This window comes from Leucopleurus acutus (assembly GCF_964270905.1).
Source record: "Leucopleurus acutus genome assembly, chromosome: 5".
Classification (NCBI taxonomy): Eukaryota; Metazoa; Chordata; class Mammalia; order Artiodactyla; family Delphinidae; genus Leucopleurus; species Leucopleurus acutus.
In genome coordinates this window covers 94,746,874-94,768,167 of record NC_139147.1, presented here as the reverse complement: position 1 = coordinate 94,768,167, position 21,294 = coordinate 94,746,874, and the positions used below count along the sequence as shown (strand labels likewise).

At 39.6% G+C, this 21,294-nt stretch overlaps 1 protein-coding gene across 3 annotated transcripts in view; it reads left to right on the top strand.

Annotated features, from left to right (window-relative positions):
* Positions 1-21,294, top strand: part of FNDC3B (fibronectin type III domain containing 3B) — a 358,190-nt gene that overhangs the window by 88,465 nt on the left and 248,431 nt on the right. For all 3 annotated transcript variants that reach the window (XM_082839878.1, XM_082839880.1, XM_082839879.1), the window contains exon 3: positions 16,278-16,353. In XM_082839878.1, the coding sequence (XP_082696004.1) occupies positions 16,278-16,353 (76 nt within the window). The remainder of the gene's footprint in view (positions 1-16,277; positions 16,354-21,294) is intronic.

Genomic DNA, 21,294 nt, shown 5'->3' with positions numbered 1-21,294 from the left:
GGTTTTTGGAGGCTGGATGCCTCCAGGACAGCCATTCTTTGAATTGTGACCTAGTGTCAGTGACCGCTGAGGAACTGCTGCAGACACTTTTCGTGCAACATGATAAGCAGATGATGTGACAGAACCTGGAACATACTCCAATTCAGAAATCCCTTTTCTTGCCTGGGATTTTCCCTAATACTGGTGAATTGCACTTTTAGAACCAGCATTTAGGACACATTGTCTGACAGTTATGAGTGTAGTGGAAGAGAGTATATAAATTTGGGATTGTCAAAGAATATCTGGGTCATGGTCTTAGTGTCCACTGATTTTTTTTTTTCTGACTAAATAATTCTACAGGCATGTATTATAGGCCCATCCCTACAGGCTTAACAAAGCAGGTGGTTTCTGCACTATTACAGTGATGTTAGAAGTGGTTTAAGGACTTTTAAAAAAACATGGATAATTTTCTTTATTGGAGTGTTTGATTCCATTGTAGTCGAGTTGTGTTCTATGTGTATATAAAAATAAAGTAAAATCAAAAATATTTTCATGTTAGGAATGACTTTAAAAACTCAGTTTCAAGAAAGCAATTGGAATGTCTTAATCACTCCATAGAGATCTGAAAGGATTTCCTTTTGAGTTCTTAAAATGACAAAGTGTGTTTACCTTGGGAAGAATTTGAATACTTAAGACTGAAAGATTATTGACACAGTTACTGTACAGGAAAAATAAATTGCCTTGAAATAACCGTTATATTTCAAGATAACAAGAAGCACTAGGGAAGAAGCTTGTACTGCTTTTCCTTGAATGATCCTGTTTTCTCTAGTTAATGTATTTCCAGATTAAAAAAATTTTAATATCCCAGCAGTGTTTTTCCTGTGGTGAATTATTAAGAGAAGCAAAATACATGGAAATTAAAGGTTTAGTTTTTAAAGATGAAATGGTTTTGATCTTAATAAATAGTTTTAAAATGCAGATAAATTACGGTCCATACAGTAAATAAAATTGACTTTCAAAGTTGCATATTCTGAAAGCTTAATATCCAAGTTAAAATAATTGTTGCAGTGGTTTTTCCCTATGTTTTATGACTTCATTCAGTCAGTAAATATATTTCTTTTTTTTCCCCTCTTTTTTTTGAATTTAATTTTATTTATTTTTTTTATACAGCAGGTTCTTATTAGTCAACCATGTTATACACATCAGTGTTCACATGTCGATCCCAATCTCCCAATTCATACCACCACCTCCCCCGCCACTTTCCCCCCTTGGTGTCCATACATTTGTTCTCTACATCTGTGTCTCAATTTCTGCCTTGCAAACCAGTTCATCTGTACCATTTTCTAGGTTCCACATATATGCGCTAACATACGGTATTTGTTTTTCTCTTTCTGACTTACTTCACTCTGTATGACAGTCTCTAGATCCATCCACGTCTCTACAAATGACCCAATTTTATTCCTTTTTATGGCTGAGTAATATTCCATTGCATATATGTACCACATCTTCTTTATCCAGTCGTCTGTTGATGGGCATTTAGGTTGCTTCCTTGACCTGGCTATTGTAAATAGTGCTGCAATGAACATTGGGGTGCATGTGTCTTTTTGAATTATGGTGTTCTCAGGGTATATGCCCAGTAGTGGGATTGCTGGGTCATATGGTAGTTCTATTTTTAGTTTTTTAAGGACCCTCCATACTGTTCTCCATAGTGGCTGTATCAATTTACATTCCCACCAACAGTGCAAGAGGGTTCCCTTTTCTCCACACCCTCTCCAGCATTTGTTGCTTGCAGATTTTCTTTTTTTTTTTTTAACATCTTTATTGTAGTATAATTGCTTTACAATGGTGTGCTAGTTTCTGCTTTATAACAAAGTGAATCAGCTATACATATACGTATATCCCCGTATCTCTTGCCTCCTGCATCTCCCTCCCTCCCACCCTGCCTATCCCACCCCTGTAGGTGGTCACAAAGCATGGAGCTGATCTCCCTGTGCTATGTGGCTGCTTCCCACTAGTTATTGGTTTTATATTTGGTAGTGTATACATGTACATGCCACTCTCTCACTTTGTCCCAGCATACTGTGTCCTCAAGTCCATTCTCTAGTAGGTCTGCGTCTTTATTCCCGCCCTGCCCCTAGAGTTTTCATGACCTTTTTTTTTTTTTTAGGTTCCATATATATGTGTTAGCATACGATATTTGGTTTTCTGACTTACTTCACTCTGTTTGACGGTCTCTAGGTCCATCCACCTCACTACAAATAACTCAATTTCGTTTCTTTTTATGGCTGAGTAATATTCCATTGTATGTATGTGCCACATTTTCTTTATCCATTCATCTGTTGATGGACACTTAGGTTGCTTCCATGTCCTGGTTATTGTAAATAGAGCTGCAGTGAACATTTTGGTACATGACTCTTTTTGAATTACGGTTTTCTCTGGGTATATGCCCAGTAGTGGGATTGCTAGGTTGTATGGTAGTTCTATTTTTAGCTTTTTTATGGAACCTCCATAGTATTCTCCATAGTGACTGTATCAATTTACTTTCCCACCAACAGTGCAAGAGGGTTCGCTTTTCTCCACACCCTCTCCAGCATTTATTGTTTGTAGACTTTTTGATGATGGCCGTTCTGACCCGTGTGAGCTGATATCTTATTGTAGTTTTGATTTGCATTTCTCTGATGATTAATGATGTTGAGCATCCTTTCATGTGTCTGTTGGCAATCTGTATATCTTCTTTGGAGAAATGTCTATTTAGGTCTTCTGCCCATTTTTGGATTGGGTTGTTTGTTACTTAGATATTGAGCTGCATGAGCTGCTTGTAAATTTTGCAGATTATTCCTTTGTCAGTTGCTTCATTTGCAAATATTTTCTCCCATTCTGAGGGTTGTCTTTTCATCTTGTTTATGTTTTCCTTTGCTGTGCAAAAGCTTTTAAGTTTCATTAGATCCCATTTGTTTATTTTTGTTTTTATTTCCATTTCTCTAGGAGGTGAGTCAAAAAGGATCTTGTTGTGATTTATGTCATAGAGTGTTCTGCCTTGTTTTCCTCTAAGAATTTGATGGTGTCTGGCCTTACATTTAGGTTTTTAATCCATTTTGAGTTTATTTTTGTGTATGGTGTTAGGGAGTGTTCTAATTTCATTCTTTTACATGTAGCTGTCCACTTTTCCCAACACCACTTATTGAAGAGGCTGTCTTTTCTTCACTGTATATTCTTGCCTCCTTTGTCAAAGATAAGGTGACCATATGTGCATGGGTTTATCTCTGGGCTTTCTATCCTGTTCCATTGATCTATATTTCTGTTTCTGTGCCAGTACCATATTGTCCTGATTACTGTAGCTTTGTAGTATAGTCTGAAGTCAGGGAGCCTGATTCCTCCAGCTCCGTTTTTCTTTCTCAAGATTGCTTTGGGTATTCAGGGTCTTTTGTGTTTCCATACAAATTATGAATTTTTTTTCTAGTTCTGTGAAAAATGTCAGTGGTAATTTGATAGGGATTACATTGAATCTGTAGATTGCTTTGGGTAGTAGAATTATTTTCACAATGTTGATTCTTCCAATGCAAGAACAAGGTATATCTCTCCATCTATTTGTATCATTTTTCATCAGTGTCTTATAATTTTCTGCATACGGTCTTTTGTCTCCTTAAGTAGGTTTATTACTAGATATTTTATTCTTTTTGTTAGCAGTGGTAAATGGGAGTGTTTTCTTAATTTCACTTTCAGATTTTTCATCATTAGTGTATAGGAATGCAAGAGATTTCTGTGCATTAATTTTGTATCCTGCAACTTTACCAAATTCATTGATTAGCTCTAGTAGTTGTCTGGTAGCATCTTTAGAATTCTCTATGTATAGTATCATGTCATCTGCAAACAGTGACAGCTTTACTTCTTCTTTTCCCATTTGGATTCCTTTTACTTCTTTTTCTTCTCTGCTGTGACTAAAACTTCCAAAACTATGTTGAATAAGAGTGGTGAGAGTGGGCAACCTTGTCTTGTTCCTGATCTTAGTGGAAATGGTATCAGTTTTTCACCACTGAGGATGAGGTTGGCTGTGGGTTTGTCATATATGGCCTTTATTATGTTGAGGAAAGTTCCCTCTATGTCTACTTTCTGGAGGATTTTTATCATAAATCGGTGTTGAATTTTGTCAAAAGCTTTCTCTGCATCTATTGAGATGATCATATGGTTTTTTCCTTCAATTTGTTAATATGGTGTGTCAAATTGATTGATTTGCGTATATTGAAGAATCCTTGCATTCCTGGGATAAACCCCACTTGATCATAGTGTATGATCCTTTTAATGTGCTGTTGGATTCTGTTTGCTAGTGTTTTGTTGAGGATTTTTGCATCTATGTTCATCAGTGATATTGGCCTGTAGTTTTCGTTCTTTGTGACATCTTTGTATGGTTTTGGTATCGGGGTGATGGTGGCCTCATAGAATGAGTTTGGGAATTTTCCTCCCTCTTCTATATTTTGGAAGAGTTTGAGAAGGATAGGTGTTATCTCTTCTATAATTGATAGAATTCGCCTGTGAAGCCGCCTGGTCCTGGGCTTTTGTTTGTTGCAAGATTTTTAATCACAGTTTTATTTTCATTACTTGTGATTGGTCTGTTCATATTTTCTATTTCTTCCTGGTTCAGTCTTGGAAGGTTGTGCACGTCTAAGAATTTGTCCATTTCTTCCAGGTTGTCCATTTTATTGGCATATATTTGCTTGTAGTAACCTCTCATGATCCTTTGTATTTCTGCATTGTCAGTTGTTGCTTCTCCTTTTTCATTTCTAATTCTGTTGATTTGAGTCTTCTCCCTTTTTTGCTTGATGAGTCTGGCTATGGTTTATCAATTTTGTTTATCTTCTCAAAGAACAAGCTTTTAGTTTTATTGATCTTTGCTCTCGTATCCTTCATTTGTTTTTCATTTATTTCCGATCTGATCTTTATGATTTCTTTCCTTCTGCTAACTTTGGGGTTTTTTTGTTCTTCTTTCTCTAATTGCTTTAGGTGTAAGGTTAGGTTGTTTATTTGAGATGTTTCTTGTTTCTTAAGGTAGGGATTGTATTGCTTTAAACTTCCCTCTTAGGACTGCTTTTGCTGCATCCCATATGTTTGGGTTCGTTGTGTTTTCATTGTCATTTGTTTCTAGGTATTTTTTGATTTCCTCTTTGATTTCTTCAGTGATCTCTTGGTTATTAAGTAGCATTGTTTAGCCTCCATGTGTTTGTATTTCTTAAAGACTTTTTCCTGTAATTGATAACTAGACTTATAGCATTGTGGTCAGAAAAGATACTTGATAGGATTTCAGTTTTCTTAAATTTACCAAGGCTTGATTTGTGACCCAAGAGGTGATCTATCCTGGAGAATGTTCCATGAGCACTTGAGAAGAATGTGTATTCTGTTGATTTTGGATGGAATGTCCTATAAATATCCTTTAAGTCCATCTTGTTTAATGTATCACTTAAAGCTTGTGTTTCTTCATTTAGTTTCATTTTGGATGATCTGTCCATTGGTGAAAGTGGGGTGTTAAAGTCCCCTACTATGATTGTGTTACTGTCGATTTCCCCTTTTATGGCTGTTAGTATTTGCCTTATGTATTGAGGTGCTCCTATGTTGGGTGCATAAATACTTAAAATTGTTATATCTTCTTCTTGGATCAATCCCTTGATCATTATGTAGTGTCCTTCTTTGTCTCTTGTAATAGTCTTTGTTTTAAAGTCTATTTTCTCTGATACGAGAATTGCTACTCCAGCTTTCTTTTGATTTCCATTTGCATGGAATATCTTTTTCCATCCCCTCACTTTCAGTCTGTATGTGTCCCTAGGTCTGAAGTGGGTCTCTTGTAGAAAGGATATATATGGGTCTTGTTTTTGTATCCTTTCAGCCAATCTATGTCTTTTGGTTGGAGCATTTAATCCATTTACATTTAAGGTAGTTATCAATATGTATGTTCCTATTACTATTTTCTTAATTGTTTTGGGTTTAGTATTGTAGGTCTTTTCCTTCTTTTGTGTTTCCTGCCTAGAGAAGTTCCTTTAGCATTTCTTGTAAAGCTGGTTTGATGGTGCTCAGTTCTCTTAGTTTTTTTTTGTCTGTAATGGTTTTAATTTCTCCATCAAATCTGAATGAGATCCTTGCTGGGTAGACTAATCTTGGTTGTAGGTTTTCCTCTTTCCTCACTTTAAATATGTCCTGCCACTCCCTTCTGGCTTGCAGAGTTTCTGCTGAAAGATCAGCTGTTAACCTTATGGGGATTCCCTTATGTGTTATTTGTTGTTTTTCCCTTGCTGCTTTTAATATTTATTCTTTGTATTTAATTTTTGATAGTTTGATTAATATGTGTCGTGGCGTGTTTCTCCTTGGATTTAATCCTGTGTGGAACTGTCTGTGCTTCCTGGACTTGATTAACTATTTCCTTTCCCATATTAGGGAAGTTTTCAGCTATAATCTCTTCAAATATTTTCTCAGTCCCTTTCTTTTTCTCTTCTTCTTCTGGGACCCCTATAATTTGAATGTTGCGTTCAATGTTGTCCTAGAGTTCTATGAGACTGTCCTTAATTCTTTTCATTCTTTTTTCTTTATTCTGCTCTGCAGTAGTTATTTCCACTATTTTGTCTTCCAGGTCACTTGTCTGTTCTTCTGCCTAAGTTATTCTGCTATTGATCCCTTCTAGAGAATTTTTAATTTCATTTATTGTGTTGTTCATCACTGTTTGTTTGCTCTTTAGTTCTTCTAGGTCCTTGTTAAACGTTTCTTGTATTTTCTCTATTCTATTTCTAAGATTTTGGATCATCTTTACTATCATTATTCTGTATTCTTTTTCAGGTAGACTGCCTACTTCCTCTTCATTTGTTAGGTCTGGTGGGATTTTGCCTTGCTCCTTCATCTGCAGTTTCTCTTCTCATTTTGCTTAACTTACTGTGTTTGGGGTCTCCTTTTCGCAGGTTGCAGGTTCGTAGTTTCCGTTGTTTTTGGTGTGTGTCCCTAGTGGGTAAGGTTGGTTCAGTGGGTTGTGTAGGCTTCCTGGTGGAGGGGACTAGTGCCTGTGTTCTGGTAGATGAGGCTGGATCTTGTCTCTCTGGTGGGCAGGTCCACGTCTGGTTGTGTGTTTTGGGGTGTCTGTGGCCTTATTATTATCTTAGGCAGCCTCTGTGCTAATGGGTGGGGTTGTGTTCCTGTCTTGCTAGTTGTCTGGCATAGGGTGTTCAGCAGTGTAGCTTGCTGGTCGTTGAGTGGAGCTGGGTCTTGATGTTGAGATGGAGAGCCCTGGGAGATTTTCGCTGTTTGATATTACGTGGAGCTGGGAGGTCTCTTGTGAACCAGTGTCCTGAACTTGGCTCTGCCATCTCAGTGGCACAGCCCTGACGCCTGGCTGGAGCACCAAGAGCCTGCCCTCCACACGGCTCAGAATAAAAGGGAGAAAAGAAAGAAAGAAAGGGAAGGAAGGAAGGAAGGAGGGAGGGAGGGAGGGAGGGAGGAGGGAGAAAATAAAACGAAATAAAAGAGTAAAGTAAAATAAAAAATTTATTAAAATAAAAAATTATTAAGAAAAAAAGTTTTAAAGTAATTAAAAAAAAATAACGACAGACAGAGCCCTAGGATAAATGGTAAAAGTGAAGGTATACCGACAAAATCACACACAGAAGCATACATATACACAGTCACAAGAAGAGGAAAAGGGAAAAAAAAATATATATACTGTTGCTCCCGAAGTCCACCTCCTCAGTTTGGGATGATTCGTTGTCTATTCAGGTATTCCGCAGATGCAGGGTATATCACGTTGATTGTGGAGATTTAATCCGCTGCTCCTGAGGCTGCTGGGAGAGATTTCCCTTTCTCTTCTTTGTTCGCACAGCTCCTGGGGCTCAGCTTTGGATTTGGCCCCGCCCCTGCGTGTAGGTCTTCTGAGGGCGTCTGTTCTTCCCTCAGACAGGAAGGGGTTAAAGGAGCAGCTGATTCGGAGGCTGTGGCTCACTCAGGCCGGGGGGAGGGAGGGGTTCGGATGCGGGCGAGCCTGCGGCGGCAGAGGCCAGCGTGATGATGCACCAGCCTGAGGCGTGCCGTGCGTTCTCCTGGGGAAGTTGTCCCTGGATCACAGGACCCTGGCAGTGGCGGGCTGCACAGGCGCCCAGGAGGGGAGGTGTGGATAGTGACCTGTGCTCGCAGACAGGCTTCTTGGTGGCTGCAGCAGCAGCCTTAGCATCTCGTGCCTGTCTCTGGGTTCCACGCTGATAGCCACGGCTCGCGCCCGTCTCTGGAGCTCCTTTAAGCAGCGCTCTTAATCCCCTCATCGCGCACCAGGAAACAAAGAGGGAAGAAAAAGTCCCTTGCCTCTTCGGCAGCTCCAGACCTTTTCCCGGACTCCCTCCCGGCTAGCCGTGGTGCACTGACCCTCTGAAGGCTGTGTTCACGCCGCCAACCCCAGTCCTCTCCCTGCGCTCCGACCAAAGCCCGAGCCTCAGCTCGCAGCCCCGCCTGCCCCGGCGGGTGAGTAGACAAGCCTCTCGGGCTGGTGAGTACCGGTCGGCCCTGATCCTCTGTGCGGGAATCTCTCCGCTTTGCCCTCCGCACTCCTATTGCTGTGCTCTCCTCCATGGCTCCAAAGCTCCCCGCCTCCACTACCCGCAGTCTCCAGCCGCGAAGGGGCTTCCTAGTGTGTGGAAACCTTTCCTCCTTGACAGCTTCCCCACTGGTGCAGGTCCCGTCCCTATATTTTGTCTCTATTTTTTCGTCTCTATTTTTTCTTTTTTCTTTTGCTCTACCCAGGTACGGGGGGAGTTTCTTGCCTTTTGGGAGGTCTGAGGTCTTCTGCCAGCGTTCAGTACGTGTTCTGCAGGAGCTGTTCCACATGCAGATGTATTTCTGATGTATTTGTGGGGAGGAGGGTGATCTCAGCGTCTTACTCTTCTGCCATCTTGAACCTCCTCCCCTGCTTGTAGATTTTTTGATGATGCCTATTCTAACTGGTGTGAGGTGATACCTCACTGTAGTTTTGATTTTCATTTCTCTAATACTTAGTGATGTTGAGCAGCTTTTCATGTGCTTCTTGGCCATCTGTATGTCTTCTTTGGAGAAATGTCTGTTTAGGTCTTCTGTCCATTTTTGGATTGGGTTGTTTCTTTAATATTGAGTGCAAGAGCTGTTTATATATTTTGGAGATTAATCGTTTGTCCGTTGATTGGTTTGCAAATATTTTCTCCCATTCTAAGGGTTGTCTTTTCGTCTTGTTTATGGTTTCCTTTGCTGTGCAAAAGCTTTAAAGTTTCATTAAGTCCCATTTGTTTCTTTTTATTTCCATTACTCTAGGAGGGGGATCAAAAAATATCTTGCTGTGATTTATGTCAAAGAGTGTTCTTCTTACGTTTTCCTGTAAGAGTTTTATAGTGTCTGGTCGTCTTACATTTAGGTCTATAATCAATTTTAACTTTATTTTTGTGTTTGCTGTTAGGGAGTGTTCTAACTTCATTCTTTTACATGTAGCTGTCCAGTTTTCCCAGCACCACTTATTGAAGAGACCTACTCTTCTCCATTGTATATCCTTGCCTCCTTTGCCATAGATTACTTGACCATAGGTACGTGGGTGTATCTCTGGGCTTTCTATCTTGTTCCATTTATCTATGTTTCTGTTTATGTGCCAGTACCATATTGTCTTGATTACTGTAGCTTTTTAGTATAGTTTGAAGTCAGGGAGTCTGATTCCTCCAGCTCCTTTTTTTTTCCTCAAGACTGCTTTGGCTATTTGGGGTCTTTTGTGTCTCCATACAAATTTTAAGATTTTTTGTTCTAGTTCTGTAAAAAATGCAATTGGTGATTCGACACGGATTGAATTGAATGTGTAGATTGCTTTGCGTAGTATAGTCATTTTCACAGTATTGATTCTTCCAATCCAGTAACATGGTGTATCTCTCCATCTGTTTGTTTCATCTTTAATTGCTTTCATCAGTGTCTTATAGTTTTCTGCATACAGGTCTTTTGTCTCCTTAGGTATGTTTATTCCTAGGTGTTTTATTCTTTTTGTTGCAAGGGTAAATGGGAGTGTTTCCTTAATTTCTCTTTCAGATTTTTCATCATTAGTGTATAGGAATGCAAGAGATTTCTGTGCATTAATTTTGTATCCTGCAACTTTACCAAATTCATCGATTAGCTCTAGTAGTTTTCTGGTGGCAGCTTTAGGATTCTATGTATAGTATCATGTCATCTGCAAACAGTGACAGTTTTACTTCTTTTTTTCCAATTTGTATTCCTTTTATTTCTTTTTCTTCTCTGATATCCGTGGCTAGGACCTCCAAAACTATGTTGAATAAGAGTGGTGAGAGTGGACATCTTTGTCTTGTTCTTGATCTTAGAGGAAATGCTTTCAGTTTTTCACCATTGAGAATGATGTTGGCTGTGGGTTTGTCGTATATGGCCTTTATTATGTTGAGGTAGGTTTCCTCTGTGCCCAATTTCTGGAGATTTTTTATCAGAAATTGGTGTTGAATTTTGTCGAAAGCTTTTTCTGTATCTATTGAGATGATCATATGGTTTTTATTCTTCAGTTTGTTAATATGGTGTATCACATTGATTGATTGGCATATATTGAAGAATCCTTGCATCCCTGGGATAAATCCCATTTGATCATGGTGTATGATCCTTTTAATGTGTTGTTGGATTCTGTTTGCTAGTATTTTGTTGAGGAATTTTGCATCTATATTCATCAGTGATATTGGTCTGTAATTTTCTTTTTTTGTAGTATCTTTGTCTGGTTTTGGTATCGGGGTGATGGTGGCCTCATAGAATGAGTTTGGGAGTATTCCTTCCTCTCCGATTTTTTTGGAAGAGTTTGAGAAGGATGGTGTTAGCTCTTCTCTAAATGTTTGATAGCATTCACCTGTGAAGCCATCTGGTCCTGGACTTTTGTTTGTTGGAAGATTTTTAATCACAGTTTTATTTTCATTACTTGTGATTGGTCTGTTCATATTTTCTATTTCTTCCTGTTTCAGTCTTGGGAGGTTATATACCTTTCTAAGAATTTGTCCATTTCTTCCAGGTTGTCCATTTTATTGGCATAGAGTTGCTTGTAGTCTCTCAGGATGCTTTGTATTTCTGTGGTGTCTGTTGTAACTTCTCCTTTTTCATTTCTAATTTTATTGATTTGAGTCTTCTCCTCCTTTTTCTTGATGAGTTTGGCTAAAGGTTTATCAATTTTGTTTATCTTCTTAAAGAACCAGCTTTTAGTTTTATTAATCTTTGCTATTGTTTTCTTTGTTTCCATTTCATTTATTTCTGCTCTGATCTTTATGATTTCTTTTCTTCTGCTAACTTGTGGTTTTATTTGTTCTTCTTTCTCTAGTTCCTTTAGGTGAAAGTTTAGATTGTTTATTTGAGATTTTTCTTGTTTCTTGAGGTATGCTTGTATAGCTATAAACTTCCCTCTTAGAACTGCTTTTGCTGCATCCCATACCTTTTGGATCGTTGTGTTTTCATTGTCATTTGTCTCTAAGTATTTTTTGATTTCCTCTTTGATTTCTTCAGCGATCGCTTGGTTATTTAGTAACATGTTGTTTAGCCTCTGTGTCTTTGTGTTTTTTTCCATTTCTTTTCCCTGTAATTGATTTCTAATCTCATAGTGTTGTGGTCAGAAAAGATGCTTGATATGATTTCAGTTTTCTTAACTTTACTGAGGCTTGATTTGTGACCCAAGATGTGATCTGTCCTGGAGAATGTTCCATGCGCAGTTGAGAAGAAGGTGTAATCTGTTGTTTTTGGATGGAATGTCCTATAAATATCAATTAAATCTATCTGGCCTACTGTGTTATTTAAAGCTTTTGTTTCCTTATTAATTTTCTGTCTGGATGATCTGTCCATTGGTGTAAGTGAGGTGTTACAAAGTCCTCCACTATTGTGTTACTGTCTTTTCCTGTCTTTTACTGTGATTTCCTCTTTTATAGCTGTTAGCAGTTGCATTATGTATTGAGGTGCTCCTATGTTGGGTGCATATATTTATAATTGTTATATCTTCTTCTTGGACTGATCCGTTGATCATTATGTAGTGTCCTTCCTTGTCTCATGTAACATTCTTTATTTTAAAGTCTATTTTATCTGATACAAGTATTGCTGCTCCAGCTTTCTTTTGATTTCCATTTGTATGGAATATCTTTTTCCATCCCCTCAGTTTCAGTCTGTATGTGTCCCTAGGTCTGAAGTGGATCTCTTGTAGACAGCATATATATGGGTCTTGTTTTTGTATCCATTTAGCAAGCCTGTGTCTTTTGGTTGGAGCATTTAATCCATTCACGTTTAAGGTTATTATTGATATGTATGTTCCTATTACCATTTTCTTAATCGTTTTGGGTTTGTTTTTGTAGGTTCCTTTCTTCTCTTGTGTTTCCCATTTAGATAAGTTCATTTAGCTTGTTGTAGATCTGGTTTGGTGGTGCTGAATTCTCTTAGCTTTTGCTTGTCTGTAAAGCTTTTGATTTCTTCATCAAATCTGAATGAGATCTTTGCCGGGTAGAGTAATCTTGGTTGTAGGTTTTTCCCTTTTATCACTTTAAGTATATCATGCCACTCCGTTCTGGCTTGTAGAGTTTCTGCTGAGGTATCAGCTGTTAACCTTATGGGAGTTCCGTTGTATGTTATTTGTCGTTTTTCTCTTGCTGCTTTCAGTAATTTTTCTTTGCCTATTTTTGCCAATTTCATTACTATGTGTCTTTAATTTTTCCAATTTCATTACTATGTGTCTCGCCGTGTTTCTCCTTGGGTTTATCCTGTATGGGACTCTCTGTGCTTCCTGGACTTGGATGGCTCTTTCCTTTCCCATGTTAGGCAAGTTTTCGACTATAATCTCTTCAGATATTTTCTTGGGTTCTTTCTCTCTCTCTTCTCCTTTTTGGACCCCTATAACGCGAATGTTCTTGCATTTAATGTTGTCCCAGTGGTCTCTTAGGCTGTCTTCATTTCTTTTCATTCTTTTTTCTTTATTCTCTTTTGCAGCAGTGAATTCCATCATTTTGTCTTCCAGGTCACTTACCCGTTCTTCTGCCTCAGTTATTCTGCTATTGATTCCTTTTAGTGTATTTTTCTTTTCACATCTTGTATTGTTCATCTCTGTTTGTTTATTCTTTAATTCTTCTAGGTCTTTGTTAAACATTTTTTGCATCTTCTTGATCTTTGCCTCCATTCTTTTTCCGAGGTCCTGGATCATCTTCACTATCATTATTTTGAATTCTTTTTCTGGAAGGTTGCCTATCTCCACTTCATTTAGTTGCTTTTGTGGGGTTTTGTCTTGTTCCTTCACATGGTACATAGCCTTCTGCGTTTTCATCTTGTCTGTCTTTCTATGAATGTGCTTTTTGTTCCTCAGGCTGCAGGATTGTAATTCTTGCTTCTGCTGTCTGCCCTCTGGTGGATGAGGCTATCTAAGAGGCTTGCGCAATTTTCCTGATGGGAGGGACTGGTGGTGGATAGAGCTGAGTGTTGCTCTGGTGGGCAGAGCCCAGTAAAACTTTAATCCACTTGCCTGCTGATGGGTGCGGCTGTGTCCCCTCCCTGTTGGTTGGTTGGTCTGAGAAGACCCAACACTGGAGCCTACCCCGGCTTTTTGGTGGGGCTAATGGCAGACTGTGTGAGGGCTCATGCCAAGGAGTACCTCCCAGAAGTTCTGCTGCCAGTGTCCTTGTCCTCATGGAGAGACAGAGCCACCCCCCGCCTCTGCAGGAGACCCCCCAATACTAGCAGGTAGGTCTGGTTCAGTCTCCTGTGGTGCCACTGCTCCTTCCCCTGGGTCCCTAAGCACACACTACTTTGTGTGTGCCCTCCAAGAGTGGAGTCTCTGTTTCCCCCAGTCCTGTTGAAGTCTTGCAGTCAAATCCCCCTAGCCTTTAAAGTCTGATTCTCTAGGAATTCCTTCTCCCGTTGCCAGACCCCCAGGTTCGGAAGCCTGACGTGGGGCTCAGAACCTTCATTCCAGTGGGTGGACTTGTGTGGAATAAGTGTTCTCCAGTTTGTGGGTCACCCACCCGGCAGTTATTGGATTTGATTTTAATATGAATGCGCCCCTCATACCATCTCAGTATGGCTTTTCCTTTGTCTTTGGATGTGGGGTATCTCTTTTGATGTGTTCCAGTGTCTTCCTGTCGATGATTCTTCAGCTGTTAGTTGTGATTCCAGTGTTCTCACAAGAGGGAGTGAGAGCACGTCCTTCTATTCTGCCATCTTGAACCAATCTGTCCAGTAAATATACTTCTTGAGCACTTATTCTGTGTCAGATCTTGCCCTTACAGAGCCTAGATTAAAGGAAAGACAGACACAAAAATAATTCCTTCGTTAATTAATTGCAATTGTAACTTTTAGGAAGGAGTAGAGTTTTGTTTTTTGAGAACACATATTACAAGACCTGGCCTGTCCTGAGAGTCAAATACCACTTCTTAATCTGGCAAGGATGAGTGGGCGTTAGCTGGTTGAGGAAGGAATAAGGTGGGCAGAGCTGAAGGAGTGCAGAGAGAGCATTGCAGACAGAGGGGACAGTATGCTTGATGGTTTTGAGGCAGGGAGGAACAAGGCTTGCTCCACTGTAAGATGAATGTGACACTGACATCCTTCCAGTTTCTAGAAATATACAGTCATTATTTTAATAGTGTTAATGTTGCACGTTAATTTTTTTTTAAATTTCAATAGGTAAACTTTAATACTTATTCATGATTTTTTAAATACATGTATGTTTTGATGAGGATTATTAAAACACGCACAAACACACACAAACACACACACCTAGCATCACACTTAATGGTAAAACTGATGCTTTCCCGCTGACAGGCATGGTCACAATGGTCATGAACAAGAGAAGAATGTCTTCTATTCAACATTGTCCTTGAGATCTTAATCAGTTTTTTTTTTAATTTATTTATTTTTGGCTGCGTTGGGTCTTTGTTGCTGCGCGCAGGCTTTCGATAGTTGCGGCGAGCAGGGGCTACTCTTTGTTGCGGTGCACAGGCTTCTCATTGCGGCGACTTCTCTTGTTGCGGAGCATGAGCTGTAGGCGTGTGGGCTTCAGTAGTTGTGGCTCACGGGCTCTAGAGCACAGGCTCAGTAGTTGTGGCACACGGGCTTAGTTGCTCCGCAAAATGTAGGGTCTTCCCAGACCAGGGCTCGAACCTGTGTCCCCTGCACTGGCAGGCGGATTCTTAACGACTGCGCCACCAGGGAAGTCCCTCTTTGGGAGAGGTACTGAATAGGAGGGGCAAGGGTCTTTTAGGGTGCTGAGAATAATTTATATTTGATTGTGTTGTGAGTATATGAATGTATACGTTTCTATAAGTTCTTCAAGCTCCATTCTTCTGACCTGTGGACTTTATTTATATGCACGTTATACCTGCTAGTGTTGGAGGGTCTCCTGCAGAGGCAGGGGTGGCTGTGTCTCACTGTGAGGACAAGGACACTGGCCGTAGAAGTTCTGGGAAGTATTTATTCCTTGGCATGAGCCCTCCCAGACTCCGCCATTAGCCCCACCAAAGAACCCAGGTAGCGCACCTGGTAATTTTTAACTACAGTTTTTTTAAGCTTTGTTATGTCCTTTAATTTATATTTATATATAAATTAGTGATTTTTTTTTTTTTTTTACTTTTGTTATCTAAAGGAACTAAATGAGATTAGAACTTAAAACTGAGGTTCTTAAAAGAACATACTTTGCCATGGCATCGTGGTTTAGTCTTTTGGAAGTTGTCTTCTGATAACTAAATATCTATGTTATATGACTAAAACACTGACATTTAGGTAATAGATTCAAAAATTTGTATGTGTGATGGGTCTTATTTGTAATATTTATTTTATACTGTTCATTGTTATTTCCAGGTTCTATACGCGCTTTTCTTTCCCCCAAAAACATTTTTCTTATAAATTGCTTTCTATTGTTACACAGTAGCGTCAGGTCAGTAATAGATACTTGGGAATGGTATGCAACAGTGTTAGGTCAGAAACTCATTTCTCTTTCAATTTTCCTTTGTAAGTTATAGTTTCTGGTTCTTTTTCTTCTTTAATTGTTGTTTCTGGTTTAGTGAAAGAAGAAAAGGAATTGTCTGAAAGAAAAGGTATCTTAACATTGGGTTTTTTTTTTTTTAGTTATATAGCATAAGCAACACAGGAGAATTCACTTAGCTAAATTCAAACGCATGAACTTACCCCCATCAAATTTGAACCATATCTAAGATATATCCTAAGTTTTGTGTCTATACAAGATTCTGTGCCACATACTTCTTATCTAGTACATAAATTCAGGTAATGAAACCGCTGAAGAGTATTAAATTGAAATTACTGTGTTATTTTGGCAGGTTATTCTCGTTCAAGTTAATCCAGGTGAGACTTTTACAATAAGAGCGGAGGATGGAACACTTCAGTGCATTCAAGGTAAGGAAGTTCTTTGTAAGCCTTCTAATCAAAGAAGTTTTCCTGTATTTACTGTTTTATAGAGGTAGAGTTTGTCTCTGAGTCTGCATGTGGTGCTCTAGAAGTTAACTTCATCTTGGATGTTTTGTTTTTGCTTTTATTAGGGGCTCCTTAATGCGACAAAGTTAAATATCTTGAGTATTCTGTTGACTTTTAAGTGAATTAAATAAACTCGGGAAAGCTTGCATTGTTTTCATATATCATGGGACTTGGTAGTCCTGAAAAATGCAGAGATTTTTAAGAGAGCTTAAAATTCCAGATGAGAACAGCAAGTACTTTTTCAAATTAGGTAAAAGTTTCAAATACATATTGTGATGCTATCCAAATGATGCTTTTAGGGGTAAAAATATGTATTAAATATCTGTTATTTATTACTGAGGAACAAATTACTTAAATTTAGTAGCTTAAAACAGTTCTTGTCTACAGTTTCTGTGGGTCAGGAATTTAGGCACAGCTTAGCTGTGTCCTATGGCTCTGGACCTCTCGAAATGCTAAAATCCAGGTGTGGGCTAGATAGAGCTGCAGTCACTGCAAGGCATGTCAGAGTGTCAGTCTGTTTCCAAGCTCGCCTGAGTGGTTGTTGGCAGGATTTAGGTTTTTTTTGTGGGCTAGTGGCAGGCGGCTTCCCTCTGTTCCTTGCTAAGTGGCCTCTCCATGGGGATGCTTACATTATGGCAGCTTCATTGGAGCAGGGACTAAAGGGCAAGAGGGAGTGGTATGTCCAGCCCACTCCAGAAAGGGGATTACACAGAGTATGAATACCAGCAGCCAACTTTTAGAAAGCGGCCCACCACCGTCCACCCTCGGCCCTGAGTAATTCATGTCTCTCCCGTATGCAAGATACGCCCTCCTAAGATCTCCAAAACTCTTATTCCAGTACAGCATCAGCTCAGAGTCCAGAGTCTTGTTACCTAAATAAGCTCCAGGAGTAGGTGAGGCTCCTTGGGTGTAGTTCTTTAAGTACCGCTCCTAGGGCATTTCAGTTAATTTCTAGTCTGTGTGATACCGGTGCCTCTTCTCTGTAGTTCACTAAGGAAAGAAAGACGCTTAGGTACTCTGATCCATATGGGGTTCTGTGTAGGAAGATCAATCCAGATATGGAGTTAGTGTACAAATACTGCTGTGGTGGAGGGCACTGTGTGACAGCTCTTTTTGGCAGTGATTGGGATTATGGGGCAGATGGTAAATTGGCCTGTAATTGAGTTCAATACTAGGTTATTGATTAGACTGGAATCTGACCAGAGGTCTTACTTTAATACTTGGGCTTGCTCACCAATATATAAAGAAAATGAAGGGAAATGCCCTTTAGTTTTAGTTGTCCATAATGAGCTGCATGGAAAAAGTTGATCTTCATATTGTTTTGCATAATAGCAGAGTGTGCTGCTGTGTCGTTTCATTACTTGTTTTTGTAACTATAAGAACAAGAATTTAGGAAAACAAAACTCATTAGGCTAGAATCCTAGTGAGTTTTAATTGCAGTTAATCTGAAATGATTTAACCATTTTATTAATGGTTTTTTTCTGATCGCATTCATTGTGTCCCTGAAATTGATCTTGGTGTTCTAAACCATTTAAAAACCAAACCTAGTCTTCAGTGATAGATCACACAAAGGAACTTCAGGTAAAAGAAGAGAGAAAAATATTTAAAAATAGTATGGGTTACAGAATCTTCTACCTACTTGTAGAACTGTAACAGATATTATCAACAAATAAAACCCCAAGATTCACTCTGTATCTTAAAAAAAAAAATCACACTAGTAAAACTAGATGAAAAGTTATTTTGCCTACATAGAATGAAGCTGGTGTTTCCAGTTCAGTAAGAAAATAGGTGAGCTTCTGGTCATGGTAACATTGGAAGCTTATGCTTTGGCTAGAAGACTGTGTCCCTCTACAGCTGAGTATGTGTAGTAGAGTCTATAAAAGCAAATTGCTGAATGGATCAACATATACAAAATCCACTTTTTCATGCCACCTGGTTTTACTTTTGGTGTCTGAAGAGTGTGTGTGTGTGTGTTCATCTAGTTAGCCTCTTCCTCACTTTTTGTGGGTCCAATTCGTAACTGGTATACTCTGCAGGGAATTTAGCAAGTGTATTGCTCTGTCCACAATGGAAGCTTTGTATTTATTCACGATGGTACTTGGAGATAAGTGACACTAACACCCCTTTCAGTGATTTAAAAAAATGCCATTCACTAAAGAGGAATTGCAGAGCCATTTATCTTTGGCTTACTGAGCCTTCCTATTCTTTGTTCTCTTCTGAACACCCAGGTACTGTGGTTATCTTTATTTGGACATGTTGGTAGCTGGCCCAACTAATTGAAATGACACAGGACAGGATGAGGGTGACCTGGAACCCCAAGTGGTTTGCTAGGGCTTGGGAGGCCCCAAGTGGTTTGCTAGGGCTTGGGAGATCCTGGGACAACAGGATCAACTGCAGGAACTGGAAGGAACCCCAGTCCAGACCCATTGTTGGCCACTCATGCATAACTGGCAGCCACTCAGCCCAGGTGCTCTCATCCCCCGCTTCATCTGAGTTCCAGTGTGAGTTAATGAATGCTTCACTCCAGGTAGGCAGAGCATATCAACATAGAATGTGGGAATAGGCAATATGTTTATAAATTCCAACACAAGTTGTTATTATCCTTTCACTGTGATTAACATCCCTATCATTGCTAATATTTATTCAACTCTTAGCCTTATGCATTCTCTCATTGAATGGGTATGACAGATACACATGAGGAAGCTGAGACCTGTAGAGGCTAATTCACACATCTAAAGTCATATAGTGCAGCTACATATAAAAGAATGAAATTAGAACACTCCCTAACACCATACACAAAAATAAACTCAAAATGGATTAAAGACCTAAATGTAAGGCCAGGCACTATAAACTCTTAGAGGAAAACATAGGCTGAACACTCTATGACGTAAATCACAGCAAGATCCTTTTTGACCCACCTCCTAGAGAAATGGAAATAAAAACAAAAATAAACAAGTGGGACCTAATGAAACTTAAAAGCTTTTGCACAGCAAAGGAAACCGTAAACAAGATGAAAAGACAACCCTCAGAATGGGAGAAAATATTTGCAAATGAAGCAACTGACAAAGGATTAATCTCCAAAATTTACAAGCGGCTCATGCAGCTCAATATCAAAAAAACAAAAAACCCAATCCAAAAATGGGCAGAAGACCTAAATAGACATTTCTCCAAAGAAGATATATAGATTGCCAACAAACACATGAAAGAATGCTCAACATCACTAATCGCTAGAGAAATGCAAATCAAAACTACAATGAGGTATCACCTCACACTGGTCAGAATGGCCATCACCAAAAAATCTACAAACAATAAGTGCTGGAGAGGATGTGGAGAAAAGGGAACCAACCCTCTTGCACTGTTGGTGGAAATGTAAATTGATACAGCCACTATGTAGAACAGTATGGAGGTTCCTTAAAAAACTAAAAGTAGAATTACCATATGACCCAGCAATCCCACTGTTGGGCATATACCTGGAGAAAAGCATAATTCAAAAGAGTCATGTACCACAATGTTCATTGCAGCTCTATTTACAATAGCCAGGACATGGAAGCAACCTAAGTGTCCATTGACAGATGAATGGGTAAAGAAGATGTGGCACATATATACAATGGAATATTACTCAGCCATAAAAAGAAATGAAATTGAGTCATTTGTAGTGAGGTGGATGGACCTAGAGTCTGTCATGCAGAGTGAAGTAAGTCAGAAAGAAAAAAACAAATACCGTATGCTAACATATATATGGAATCTAAAAAAATAAATGGTTATGAAGAACCTGGGAGCAGGACAGGAATAAAGACGCAGACGTACAGAATGGACTCCAGGACATGGGGAGGGGGAAGGGTAAGCTGGGACAAAGTGAGAGAGTGGCATGGACATATATACAACTACCAAATGTAAAATAGATAGCTAGTGGGAAGCAGCCGCATAGCACAGGGAGATCAGCTCCGTGCTCTGTGACCACCTAGAGGGGTGAGATTGGGAGGGTGGGAGGGAGATGCAAGAGGGAGGAGATATGGGGATATATGTAAATGTATAGCTGATTCACTTTGTTATAAAGCTGAAACTAACACACCATTGTAAAGCAATTATACGCCAATAAAGATGTTAAAAAAAATAATAAAGTCATCTAGTGAGAAACAGCAGAGCTCTTTATTGCCTTGCTCCGTGGCTTTACGTCAGGGAATCATGAACTCAAATCGACTCCATTTTCTTGGGCACGTGACAAGAGCAAGATGGGTTCCTATTCCTGGAGTAACAGGATTCTGGGAAGGATGCTAGGTGAGTACTCAGGTGACCAGAATGAGATAGAGATGGTTTGCAGAGCAAAAGTGGATGATGGAGACTGGGTCTTTGGAATAAGACAGGTACCCTGTTAACAGAAGTGGGAGCAGGATAGTTCGATACAGGGAGTATTGATTTAGAAGTCCTTAAATTATCTCTGTCCAGAGTCAGGATTGGGCCCAGAGTTGGGCTGAGCTTCTAGGTGGGGCTTCCAGCTTCAGTTGCTGGAAGAGGAGGGGTACAATGGTAGAGGACTGGTTAGGAAAGGATCTGAAATTGAGTCATATTGTAATGGAAACTTCTAAAAGAAGCATTTGTATTTAAGGTTAAGAGAATGGAGCTCTAGTTGTGCTTTTTCAACACCAGCCGGCAGATGGGGAGGTGTTTTTTCGGCGGGGAAGGGGAGTGCGCCTTCCGGGAAAGTTTGAAGTCATTCCCATTGCTTACACCATGGTTGAAACTGTCAGCTTGATAGCTTTGCTATTGCAGCACTAGCCAGCACGGTAAGAATTGCTGGGGGCTGGGGGGTGGGGTTAGGGGGAGGGAGTGGAGCTGGTTGCAGGCCTTCCTGGAAACTTTGAA